This window comes from Apostichopus japonicus, chromosome 19, assembly GCF_037975245.1.
Source record: "Apostichopus japonicus isolate 1M-3 chromosome 19, ASM3797524v1, whole genome shotgun sequence".
Lineage (NCBI taxonomy): Eukaryota > Metazoa > Echinodermata > Holothuroidea > Aspidochirotida > Stichopodidae > Apostichopus > Apostichopus japonicus.
Window position 1 is genome coordinate 10,380,520 of NC_092579.1, and position 14,000 is coordinate 10,394,519.

General features: G+C 42.7%; 2 protein-coding genes across 2 annotated transcripts; one reads left to right on the forward strand and one right to left on the reverse strand.

The window, feature by feature from the left end:
* The first annotated feature begins 297 nt into the window (after positions 1–297).
* Positions 298–7,988, forward strand: LOC139959645 (uncharacterized). Its single transcript, XM_071957435.1, has 4 exons — positions 298–448; positions 572–913; positions 1,265–1,582; positions 3,616–7,988. The coding sequence occupies exons 1-4, from the start codon at positions 370–372 to the stop codon at positions 3,780–3,782; spliced, it is 906 nt and encodes a 301-aa protein (XP_071813536.1). The 5' UTR covers positions 298–369; the 3' UTR covers positions 3,783–7,988.
* Positions 7,989–12,273: 4,285 nt separating this feature from the next.
* On the reverse strand, positions 12,274–13,184 carry LOC139959778 (craniofacial development protein 2-like). The gene is made up of 2 exons (XM_071957622.1): positions 13,112–13,184; positions 12,274–12,770 (listed from the first exon to the last, which is right to left on the reverse strand). Exons 1-2 carry the CDS (start codon positions 13,182–13,184, stop codon positions 12,274–12,276), a joined length of 570 nt encoding a protein of 189 aa, XP_071813723.1.
* Positions 13,185–14,000: the final 816 nt, after the last annotated feature.

Below are 14,000 nucleotides of genomic sequence, written 5' to 3' on the forward strand. Positions count from 1 at the left end.
TGACATTATGTTTGATATACTTAAAATATATAAATCAAAGTTGGTGCACATAAAGTCTGTCAGCCGCATTCCTTGTTGTCACATAGAAAAGGTTTTTCCCCTTTCAGCTACGCACATAATGTTTATATGGAAATAACAAACACCCCAATTAGACTAACACCGACACAAGTGAAGACTTCGGAAAGTTGAAAACAACTTTTGATCGAATTTTTTTCAGATGCTTACGAGACTCCGTAGAATATTGAAAGTAGTTTTCAGCTCACAAAGCAAAGTCTTTAATTAATTGCGCATGCAAGAACCTAAATAAAGAGGGGTGTTAGCACTTACCGTATACAGAAGGCTAAAACAAAACACGTCGCTAGTGCAACGATGATTTTTGGTACATTTATCATGGCGGGCATATTGTTCTTTATCGGAACACTTGCCTTACAGCCAACAGAGGCATCGGGTAAGCAAAAATATTTGTGTTCATAATATCTTTTTGAGTTATGTAATGTATAGTGAGCGTGTTGGAACGAGTCTGTATTATGTCGATGTTAACGAGTTTCTACCGAAATAATTTCTCTTCTAGTTTCTTCACATGGACGCATCACCAAAAGGCAGGCAGTGAATACAAGGTTGGCAACAGTTGGCTTCTCCACCAACATTACATGTTCCTTTAATTCATCTTCCAGTGAGTATGTACTAACTTGGAAGAAAGATGGGAACATAATAAAGTTTTACGATCCACAAGAATCTTTACATGTGTCTGATACCCAGGGACAACGATTCTACACCATAACACCCCTGAAGCGAACTGCAACGCTGCACATTAAGAATGTTACTTTCAATGATGCTGGTGATTACGTCTGTAAAAAAACTCCCAGGGTAGCAGGAAATTCGGAGGTATGCAGTTGGGTAATAATTGTTCAAGGTATGTCGCACTGCTTTCATATTTCTAAACTAAACATTTGTAGTCTTCAGCCTCTGTAGAAGATCCTGTTAGGATCGAAACGTCAGGCCCTCTTACTTTTACACACTTGTAGTCTTGTCAACACATCGACGTAGCATGTAACCCGTACCATAAAATAGTTTCTAAAATACTATAAATAAGGCACACTTTATATTCAAACCAACTTGCATGGCTAGCAAAATCTGTTAAGATATTGTTAACATGTTCTTATCGGTTGGTGAGAAGAAGAACAAATTGTCACAGCATAAATTTAAGTGATGCTGTATGTGAAACAAAAGATATCCATTATATTTCTTATCGTTGTTATTGCAGGTACAACTACTGTAATGTGGAAACCTCCAAGCCCGTCAACTACATCAATTATTGTAGAACGTTATACTTGTGTCAACATAACATGTATTTCTGAAGGATATCCACCTGTTAATGTAACATTACAAAAGTATACTGATAACTCAAACAAGCCATGGATGAACACAGACTTAGTTCCACGAATAAAGCTGGAGGGGAACCAAACAACATGGTATTTTGTTTATAACTTGACAAGTGCGACATTTGACAGATTAAGATGTTTCGCTGATAACATCTTTACCAAGCACACACAAGACCAAGGATTTCTTGTGGAAACAGAAAGTAAGTAATATAAACTAGGAAAACAACTTGGCTTAGGCCTATATGAATCAAGCGGTGTTTCTTATTTACGAACTAGACAAAAACTTACATATTAACCTTATTATAAACGCTTCGGCCTACAAAAGGCGAAACCGTTGTACAAAATGTAACAGTGTAGCCAGGCGACAGACAGTGATAAGGTTATGTATATATATATATATATATATATATATATATATATATATATATACAGTATAGGGTGTCCGCATATAAAGCGGGAGGCCCTGGTTCGAATCCCGGTGGAGTGTGAAAGTTTTTACACTGTTCTTGATTTACAACTCATTTCTCATTACATCTCTTTCGAGATCCGGCTTTAGGAATCACAATTGATTTTCGAGTTGGTTAGCATCATGTTTGATCTCTAGAGTAGGGCAAATATGTCACCAAAAACAGAACTAGTATTGTTCGATACAGGTGACTAACGCCTACAGTGGAATTACGACCTTCCTAGCCGGTTGCGAACCTCTGGACATACAATCAGCGTCCATAGCCTAGTGGTTAGAGTGTCTGCATATACAGCGGGAGGAACGGGTTCGAATCCTGGTAGAGGCTGGAAGATTTTTCACTGTTCTAGATTTTCTAACTCATTACGTTTTCATATACATATATATATATATATATATATATATATATATATATATATATATATATATATATATATATATATATATATATATATATATATATTTTCATTTGCCTTCGTCGTTTAACTCCATTTCATTCACATTAAGTCTGTTCAAAGTATCTCATTCGAGATCCGGCTTTAGGAATCACAAATAATTTCGAGTTAGTTAGCATCATGTTTGATCTCTAGAGTAGGGGCAAATATGTCACCGAAAACAGAACTAGTATTGTTCGATACAGGTGACTAACGCCTACAGTGGAATTACGACCTTCCTTATCGATTTCGAACCTCTGGACATACAATCAGCGTCCATAGTCTAGTGGTTAGAGTGTCCGCATATACAGCGGGAGGCACGGGTTTGAACCCTAGTGGAGGCTGGAAGTTTTTTCACTGTTCTGGAGTTTCTACTCATTACGTTTTCAATTATGTATATATTCATTTGCCTTCGTCGTTTAACTCCATTTCATTAACATTAAGTCTGTTCAAAGTATCTCATTTGAGATCCGGCTTTAGGAATCACAAATAATTTCGAGTTAGTTAGCATCATGTTTGATCTCTAGAGTAGGGCAAATATGTCACAAAAAACAGAACTAGTATTGTTCGACACAGGCGACTAACGCCTACAGTGGAATTACGACCGTCTTTACCCGGTTTCGAACCTCTGGACATACAATCAGCGTCCAAAGCCTAATGGTTAGAGTGTCTGCATATAGAGTGGGAGGCACGGGTTCGAGTCCCGGTGGAGGCTGGAAGTTTTTTTTACCGTTAAAAAGATACAAAAAAGAAAAGTTGGAGTGATCGATAACACAAAATGAATATAAAACAAATAAAGAAAGCCCCTCATCTATTATTATTTTTACGACGCTCAAGCAACCACAAATGTGAGAGAAGCCGCAAGGGTTTATGGGTTACAACTTACACGTCAGGTGGCTTCCAATTCACATTCTTTGCACTGGTTGCCTGTTGAATTCAGAATTAAGTTCACTCTCCTGGTGTATAAGTGCATTCATGGAATAGCACCGGACGATCTGTCCTTCCAGGTCAATACTCGTTATACCTAGCGTTCTAGCAATACACTCACTCTCACTGTTCCCAGAACTAAACTGAAAACCTATGGCGACCGTGCCTTTCCATCAGCCGGGCCCAAGCTCTGGAATGGTCTGCCCATATCTGTGCTCTCCATATCTCCCACTCTCAGTCAGTTCAAGTCTTGCTTGAAGACTCATTTTTTTCAAGTTGGCGTTCTATTAGGGTTGTACAGCGCTATTGAATACTTTGTAGATTTTAGCGCTTTATAAGTTCATTTATTATTTTTAATATTATTGTAACTCAAATTTGGAATCTTTTCTATTTAAAACGTCATATTCAGATTGGAAAACCGTCGATTGCTCTTGGATGAAAAACCCACCTTACTATGACCCGGCCAGGTCTCGAACCCGGAACCTCCCGAATACTAAGACTCATTGTTTCAAATGCCACCGCCTTTATCCACTCGGCTACAGTACTGGTTCGAAATCCACAACTTCCCACAGATAAAGAGCATTGCACGCGTGTGTGGGTCTGCGATGATAGGAAGTGCCTGTAGAAGTAGCTCTGACGGTAGACGATGTAGCTGGCGGTATGATAATATAACCGTCGGTGAGTGTAAGCTACGGAGAGTGCTTATTTTCATCCTGATCAGTCCACGCTACTTTATGCCGGTCAAGCGACACTGTGTCGTGCTTAGAATTTATGTCGACCACAAAATAGCTGTCTCCTCGGGAGATTACTCGGCACGGACCGCGATATGGCGGTTGAAACGGCCTTTTGACGGTATCATCGCGGACCCACACATGCGTGCAACGGTTCATATCTGTGTGAAGTTGTGGCTTTCGAACGTGAGCTCTAGTTCCGGTGGGGCTTAGCTGAGACATTTGTGTCCGACAGGCGTTCAACATAACGGTAAGGTCGGGGTGCGTTTAGGCTCATATTGACTGACCAAGTCACAATGTAATATCAAGGTTGTACCATAAACCAGTCCAGCGGTGCTACAGCCGATGTCTTCTTTGAGCGCCGATCGGATACCAAGTAAGACAAATGGTAATAAGTCACTCCAATGCGTATGGTCATGTTGCGCTTGATGACAACCTTTAATTGCCGGTGGTAGCGTTCTACTAAACCATTGGATTCCTTATGGTATACCGTGGTACGAATGCGTTTGCTTCCTAACAGCAGGATAGTTCAAATTCCCCGCCTCTGATCGTAGCTGGTGTGCCAAACGTGATATCCATCGAGAGAGAAAGGCTTTTGCGACAGTTTCGGTGGTGATATTGGGGATGAAAATGGCTTCAGGTCATCTTGTGAATCGATCTACAATATTCATTAAGTACCCATATCCATTTGATGGTGGCAATGTGTACATGATTATAGCGCGCACCTGGGCAACCGAAAGTACCAAGTTGTGTAACGGTGTTTCTATGCACTTTTGACCGTTGGCAGTCTAGACAAGATTCAACCCAGTGTCTCACATCTTTGTTAATATTGGTCCACACAATTCGATCCGTTACTAAGCGTTGAGTCGCGCGTATGCCAAGATACGATCAACCATGTATGGCGCTAAAAACAGTACGCCGCAAGTTTTCGGAACGTTAGGTCACGGTGGTCCGGTTTATACATCACAGAGTATTGTTCCATCAGATTAAGGTAAAGAAATTTTCTGGAATACGAGTGATGAAGATTCCAGGAGTGAAGTTCGGGGTCGTCCTTTTGAGCTTGCGCAAATTGCGCGTAGTCCAATGGAGTAGAGATAGGAGCCTTTGTAAAAGAATATATTTCCACGCGAGACAACGCGTCTGCGACAACATGGTTTTTACCACTGACGTGACGTATGTCCGTGGTAAATTGGGACGCAAAATCTAGATGTCTAATTTCTGGTAAAAATTCATTAAACCGACGTCTTCGCGAAGTTTGCGTTAGGACGTTGGTTGGGGGAAATTATCAATAGCTTTGACCTTCGCCGGTAGTGGGTGGGTTCCTGTGGAATCAACTGTGTGTCCAAGAAATTCAAGTATAGGAACTCCAAACTGACTTTTACTTGGGTTAATGACAAATCGTAGTCTTGAAGTCGGTTAAACAGTTGTCTCAAATGCTCCATATGTTCCCTTTTTGATTTACTAGCAATGAGTATATCATCGATGTTGACACAATTCCAGTCAACGAGTTACCTCATCCCTGAAGCGCTGGAATGTTTGAGACCAAATGGCATGCGTTTGAATTCGAACAGACCGAAATGTGTTGTTATTGGCGTTTTGCTAATGTCCAACTCCTCAACCGGGATTTGGTGATATGCGAGCACTAGGTCTATCTTTGAAAAAAAAAACGTTTGCGCCATTAAGTGACGCAGAAAAGTCTTTTAGATGCGGTATGGGAATGGTCACGTTATTTATTTCACGATAATCCCCATATGGTCTCCTTTCATCGTTATTCTTTCAAATCATGTGAAAGGGAATGCCCATCGGCTATCCGACGGGCGCACTATGCCCAGCTGCATCATGTTTTTGAATTCTTGACGCACAGTTTTGAGTTTGCTGCGTGTTTGACAGCAGATTCTTCGAAATTGACACGAAAAAGGCTGGGGAATTCCGCAAGAAGCGCGCTGTAACCAGAGTCGCTTTGCGTAGTAGCGGAAGTTAGGCAAAGTGTTTTTAGCGGCGCGTTAGTTCCTTTGATGAACAGATTTGTGGTTGTGTCAATAAGTTTGTTGTGCTTAACATCTACTTACAAGCCAAAATTGAGCACGATATCACAGCCTAAACTAAACAGTTTTTTAGTTTGCTATATACCAAAAATCTACGGGAATCGTGTCCTGAGACATTATGTCAAGCGCCAATGAACGTTGGCCAAACGTTGGAATTGTGCTGTTTACAGCTTGAAGCGTTGGTCCTTTGTCGCAATTTCGAAGATCTGTGCGCGCAGGAGATATAACACTGACTACCGCCCAGTTTCTATGAGAAAACGTGTGTTATTGATTCGATCTCGCGCGTAAAACAGGCCACTTGTGACCTGACCAACGTTTGCCGCCACTATGCGTTAGCCTGAGCGTTTTCCGAATTATTAGACGTGCTAGAAAAATTGCACAGTGGTCTGGAGATTTTTGCAGCAGTGCAGCACATTTGATGATACCAACACATGCCTGGCGGGCCGTTTATCGCGTTTCCTACAGTTTGTTGATTAGTAGAAGTGTTACGCTATCGACCGCGATTCTAATTTCTTTAGGCGAATACTTATCAGAGTTCGTGCTCAATGTATAAGTAAGGGGTTTGTGGTCTGTGAAAATCGTGAATTGTCGTCCCTCTAATGTGGAGCGGAAATGTTTAAGCGTTAGATAAATGGCAAGCAGTTCGATTCCAAATGCACCGTATCTAGACTCAGTACTACCTAGCTTTTGAGAGAAGAAAGACAACGGTTGCCAAGATCCATCTCGGTAGTGCTGAAGTACGCCTCCGACGGCCAGATCCGAGGCATCCACCATGACGGAAAGTGGTAAATTGGGATCTGTATGTGTAAGTAGAGTAGCTTGCGCAGGCGCGGTTTTGCTAGCTGTAACAGCTTCAGAGGCTTCATCTGTCCAAGTCAAGGGTGCTGCATTTCGGTTGTTACCCGCAATTAAATCCGCGAGATGGCGAAGAAGTTCAGCACATTGCGGTATAAATAGGTGGTAAAAATTCATTAAACGGACGTCTTCGAAAAGTTAGCGTTAGGACGTTGGTTGAGGGAAATTATCAATAGCTTTGACCTTCGCCGGTAGTGGGTGGATTCCTGTGGAGTTTGAATTCGAACAGACCGAAATGTGTTGTTATTGGCGTTTTGCTAATGTCCAACTCCTCAACCGGGATTTGGTGATATGCGAGCACTAGGTCTATCTTTGCAAAAAACGTTTGCGCCATTAAGTGACACAGAAAAGTCTTTTAGATGCGGTATGGGAATGGTCACGTTATTTAATTCACGATAATCCCCATATGGTCTCCTTCCATCGTTTTTCTTTCAAATCATGTGAAAGGGAATGCCCATCGGCTATCCGACGGGCGCACTATGCCCAGCTGCATCATGTTTTTGAATTCTTGACGCACAGTTTTGAGTTTGCTGCGTGTTTGACAGCAGATTCTTCGAAATTGACACGAAAAAGGCTGGGGAATTCCGCAAGAAGCGCGCTGTAACCAGAGTCGCTTTGCGTAGTAGCGTAGTAGCGGAAGTTAGGCAAAGTGTTTTTAGCGGCGCGTTAGTTCCTTTGATGAACAGATTTGTGGTTGTGTCAATAAGTTTGTTGTGCTTAACATTTACTAACAAGCCAAAATTGAGCACGATATCACAGCCTAAACTAACAGTTTTTTAGTTTGCTATACCAAAGATCTACGGGAATCGTCTCCTGAGACATTATGTCAAGCGCCAATGAACGTTGGCCAAACGTTGGAATTGTGCTGTTTACAGCTTGAAGCGTTGGTCTTTTGTCGCAATTTTGGAGATCTGTGCGCGCAGGAGTCATAGCTGACTACCGCCCCAGTGTCTATGAGAAAACGTGTGTTATTGATTTGATCTCCTGCGTAAAACAGGCGACTTGTGTCCTGACCAACGTTTGCCGCCACTATGCGTTAGCCTGAGCGTTTTCCGAATTATTAGACGTGCTAGAAAAATTGCACAGTGGTCTGGAGATTTTTGCAGCAGTGCAGCACATTTGATGATACCGACACATGCCTGGCGGGTCGTTTATCGCGTTTCCTACAGTTTGTTGATTATTAGAAGAGTTACGCTATCGACCGCGATTCTAATGTATAAGTAAGGGGTTTGTGGTCTGTGAAAATCGTGAATTGTCGTCCCTCTAGTGTGTAGCGGAAATTTTTAAGCGTTGGATAAATGGCAAGCAGTTCGATTCCAAATGCACCGTATCTAGACTCAGTACTACCTAGCTTTTTAGAGACGAAAGACAACGGTTGCCAAGATCCATCTCGGTAGTGCTGAAGTACGCCTCCGACGGCCAGATCCGAGGCATCCACCATGACGGAAAGTGGTAAATTGGGATCTGTATGTGTAAGTAGAGTAGCTTGCGCAGGCGCGGTTTTGCTAGCTGTAACAGCTTCAGAGGCTTCCTCTGTCCAAGTCAAGGGTGCTGCATTTCGGTTGTTACCCGCAATTAAATCCGCGAGATGGCGAAGAAGTTCAGCACATTTCGGTATAAATAGTTGGTAAAAAATCATTAAACCGACGCCTTCGCGAAGTTTGTGTTAGGTCGTTGGTTGAGGGAAATTATTAATAGCTTTGACCTTCGCCGGTAGTGGGTGGATTCCTGTGGAATCAACTGTGTGTCGAAGAAATTCAAATTCAATTCAAATTCAACTCGTAGTCTTGAATTCGGTTAAACAGTTGTCTCAAATGATCCATATGTTCGCTGTTTGATTGACTAGCAATGAGTATACCATCGATGTTGACATAAAAAATTCCAGTCCAAGAGTTACCTCATCCATGAAGAGCTGGAATGTTTGCGCCTCATTTTTGAGACCGAATGGCATACGTTTGAATTCGAACAGGCCGAAATGTGTTGTTATTCCCGTTTTGCTAATATCCGACTCCTCAACCGGGAGTTGGCTAAAATTACGGAAGAATTCACAGCCTAAGATAGCAGTTTTTACGTTTGCTATATAACCCACCGGAATCGTCTCCTGAGACATATGTCAAGCGCCAATGAACGCTGACCAAACGTTGGAATTGGATCAGCCCACGTAATTGTTGTATCTCAGTGGTTTCATGTGGCGCTGGTTCGATTGCCGAAATTGGCGATAAACTCCGGTTGACCTCCAAAATTTTGTCTGCTTTAAACGCCAACTGGTCGATTTCACTTGTTGATGCCAGGATTAATTGTGCGTTAACGTGTAAGCGTTGTAGAAATAACTGACGTAGGATACTGACCTCCAGAGTCCGATCACCCAGAAGCTGCCGAAATCTTCGAAGCAACTTGGATGGTTTGCGGTCCCCCATTTCCTCGGCAGTTAAGAGTTGGAGGAATTTCTGCTCCGATTCTGACGTACGTCTGATTAGTTCTCTCTTAATTGTATAGTACGGGTGTGGTTCGGGTCGTTGTAATAGAAAGTTACGAACTTCTATTGCTATCTCCGATTGAAGGGACAATATAACGTTAGCATACTTTGTTTGTTGGTTCTTTATCCCACGGGTCGTGAACTGAGCTTCAACTTATCAATACCAGAGCGCAGTAGCTTCAAACTGACCGACGCTATATGAACTTCAGGTTCTGGCGCTGTGTTACCATTATCCATTGTGAATAAATCAAAAAATAGAACAAGTATAAACCTTAGCGTGTATAAGATAGTTGGACGAAAGTCAATTTTTTTCAACAAACGAAATGCGAAATGAGTTAGCTAATCGTTGGCGTCATGTGAATTCAAAGAGAGATTTAATACAGGCTCATCACGTCGGGGTCACCAGTTTGGCGATAAAAAAATTAGACCGAAATTATTACTCACCAGTTCGTCTAGCACAGCAATAATAAACCCAGGCCCGCTGCGTTGGTCCGTTTTGAATGACCTAAATAGAAAATACCGGATCCATCCATATTATTATTACAAGTATGTTGAGATCTTTCAACAAATACGAAAAGTTTATATAACGAAATAAAGGAATGCGTTTCCAATGAAATAAATCGATAGCTGTCGGATAGGAACGTTTTCCAACTCAATGAGAATTATCCGATCGAAAATACTAATGTAGGCGATTAACGTAGTTGGTAGCTCGTCGTGTTGAGCGGTCGAAGTGGTGTAATTTCGAACTAGCGATACTACAAAGGTAATTGAGGGCGCCATCAATAGACGGAAAAAGTATAGTGGTGTCAAATTACGCCGCTACACTACTACGAACAGAATCTCAATGGGCAGTCCACCTTAGCGGTGCTCACACAGGCCAAATGTATCTCTGCTGCTAGTCGTTGATACAAAGTTTCAACTACATACGAGTTGCACTAAAGTCCGGGTCACATCTGCGCGATTCAACACGCGATTCAACTCGCAACTAAAATCACGCGAATCAGAAAAGTTGCTTTTGAGAAGTTGCGCTGATTAGGACATTGCTCTACTATTGCAAATCAACCCAAATCGACGGCGCAACTTTTATTGCGCAACAAGTCGATACCCGTGTCTAACTACGCGATTCAACCTTCAATTGTATTGCGAGTTGAATCGCGTGTTGAATCGCGCAGATGTGACCCGGGCTTTGCGTACAGTATTTAGATATACGAAGTTCATCTTCCCCTGTATTTGTGGGCCTACAATGTAAGCGCTGCCGATATACGATTTCTTCTCCAAACGAACAGCATTAGCGCGTACACTTATTTCACAGGAAGTGTAAGTCTTTCCCTCGTGTTGGTATATGTTCAACACACGCGTCATTAGGTATCCCCGAGGCAGGTAGTTACATACAGTCACCTCTCAATACGGATAGCACTAACACGCAATATGAAGGTCCCTCTCCTTAAAGCTTGTATATGTACACTGTATGCGCCAACGGTATGTAACTGACTGGCCATCGCTATACATAGTCACATCTCTTAATCTTCTCCGTAACGTCTGTTACATAAGGGCAAGATGCTCTCTTTCCACCCCTGTCGATCTTCTGCAGCTCTTCTCACATCGGACCAGCTTCTCCAGCCATTCTTGTCTCTCTCTTTAGTTGCTGTCCTTCTCCAAGTCGTCTTGGGTCTGCCAACCTTCCTCATTCCTTCTGGTGCCCATTCCATTGCTACTCTTGCATGATTTCCTGTCTCCTTCTTCATAGTATGACCAATCCAGTTCCATCTGCGTCTCCGTATCTCTACACTTATTCTGTTTATGCCTGTTTGCTGCATAATTCTGTCATTGCTAACTAGTTTTGTCCAAGGTATCTTCAATATTCTTCGTATGCACTTGAACTGAAAAGCATCCAACTTTTGCTCCTCTCTCTTTGTCACTTTCCATGCTTCACTTCCATATAACAGCACTGATCTTACTAGCGTTTTGAATAGTGTTAGTTTTGTCTTTTGTCTATCGCACCATTTGTCCATATTCTTCTTAGGTTTCTAAATGCACCACGTGCCTTTCCTAATCTGCTTTTGATGTCTTCTGTACCTCCTCCATCTTTACGGACTTTGGCCCTCAGATATACAAACTCTTCTACATCTTCCATTTCTATGTTGTTGATTTTCAGTGGCGCATCTACTTTGTTATTCATTCTCATGTGCTTACATTTCTTCACATTCATATTCAAACCGATTCTTCCTACCATCTCTTCTACTTTCTCTGTCTTATTCTGGATGTGGTCATGCTTTGCCGATAACAAGGCAATATCGTCCGCAAAATCCAGATCCTCCAGCTGCGTGATAAATCTCCATCTGATGCCTCTTCTTTCTCCTGCAAGTACTGTCTTCATCATCCAATCTATTGCTAACAAAAACAGGAACCCGCTCATGACACATCCTTGTTTCACCCCAGATGTTACGTGCAACCACTCAGTTGTTTCACCTTCATCCACAACTGCGCATTCAACGTTGTCATATAAAGCCTTCACAATTCTAATTATCTTGTCTGGTATCTGATACTCTTTCAATATATTCCACAAGCTGTTGCGGTGTAGAGAGTCGAAAGCTTTCTCAAAATCAATAAAATGCACATACAGAGGTGAGTTCCATTCATTTGACTGCTCCAGGATGTTACGCAGTGTAAATATCTGCTCTGTTGTACTCCTGTTTGGGCGAAAACCAGCTTGTTCTTGCCTCAAAACCTTGTCCACTCCGTCCTTTAATCTGTTGATGAGCACTCTTCCGAAGATCTTGCTCATAACTGGCAGCAATGTCACGCCTCTCCAGTTGCTGCAATCTGTGAGGTCCCCCTTTTTGGGGATTTTAACACTTAACCCCTTGTTCCATCTTTTTGGGGTTGACTCCTCTGACCATATTATATTATAGAGGTCTGTTAGTCTTTCCACTGTAGCATTTACATCAGCTTTTAACAATTCAGCTGAGAGTCGGAGCATATACTTGTATGATTGTGACCTTCTTGTGTTTACCATAAAACCTTGCTGTAATTAGTCTACTACTGACTGGTGTCCATTCAATGAGAGTTTTTACAATTCTCTCACTCAACATGATACCAACACCTTGTACATGTGTGTTGTCGTTGCCCACATACAACAGAGTATCACCTGAAGCAAGTCTCACTTTCCCTGCACCTGTCCATCTGACCTCACTGAGGCATAGAATGTCAATGCTGTATCTCTCTCTTTCTCTTGCCACAATGGATGCAACTCCTGTTGCATACATCGTCCTCACGTTCCATGTGCCTAAGAATAGGCTGTGCTTTGGCGTCACCACAGTTCCTATCGGTCGTTGGGCTTCCCGAAGGCTTTGGCCCAACGGCGTCATCCTGCGTCCAGTTATAAAACTGTCTGCTACTGCAGTTAATCCAAAAAGGTTTTGTGGTCCTTCATTAGGACCCTGAGCATCATTGATTTCTGTGATAAATGGTTTTTATCCAGGAGGCGGTTATCAGCCGACTGCCTTACCCCCACTCTGGAGGACCGGGTTTTCTCTTATGGTACCTTCCCCTAGACAACTGCGTGCCAACGCTAACAAGCTCTGCCTGCCCTGGTTTGGAATCAGAGTTTCCCTCTCCTATGGGGTTTTAAGGCTCCCCAGCCCATTCAAGCCAGTCTAGCCTGTGATCCCCTTGAAAAGAGAGACCTAGACTAATCTTGTATAGCGCTGGCTACACGCTCCCACGCCGCTTTAGCTGTGATAAAAGTACCACCCCCACTCTGCCCCATGTCCTGCTAAAAGCAGCAAGAACACTCACGTTCGTGGCGAGTAGGTGCGACTGCGGAGTTCATCCTCGCCTCTGAGAGAAAGAAATCTAAAGCAGGGCACATAGTCACATCTACATAGGAATAATACTAACGCGTATCCAAATGCAGTAGGAAGTCTCTCTCGTCCCTTGTGTGTATGCAAATAACATAAATAGCTCTTACAATGTAACAGCAGCCGGTAGTTGATTTGCAATAACATTGACGCCCGATAAGATCTCGTTGCCCTTATAGACTCTCCACAAGCGTAAAAATCGTCGGCAACTTCAGAAGGAGCTGCTTTCTTTCGAACCGACTGGCTGCGACTGACTGGCTTTTTACACCCCGACCCCTGTCATTTGGTCTCTATTTCTGACTTTGGTAAGGCAAAGCGCTGTTTTACTACAGCAACGGGTGCTAAACTAGAGCGACAAATCCCTTGTATCCCTCCTAAGGCTCGTTTCAAGCCCAGCTACCGTACTCGTCTTTCACCAGGCCGCCCGCACATGATAGCAGCTGAGTCTTCAGGGAACGTCCTCCGGCACTGCTCCGAAAACTGCAAATGGTGGCGCTTTTCCAATATAGACGTCATGTACACTCAACGACCCACAGAAAAAGATTTGACAGCGTTACATCACCCCCACCTCAGGTCATGGGTTCCGCATTACCCGCAAAATAATACGAGACGAAAACACACAACGATAAAATATATTTGAACTCCTGTAGAATACGCTGCAGTTTCCTTTTTTAGCTAGTCTTTGTTTTCCTCTCCACTACCTCAAAGACTCTTGCATCCGGACAGTATACTCCTTTCACGGTCTTCTTTATGGAATGTCCAATAGTCTGCTTACATCGTCGTTCTTCCTTCTCCTGTTTCAGAACTCTTCCCCTTTTCATGCCGCT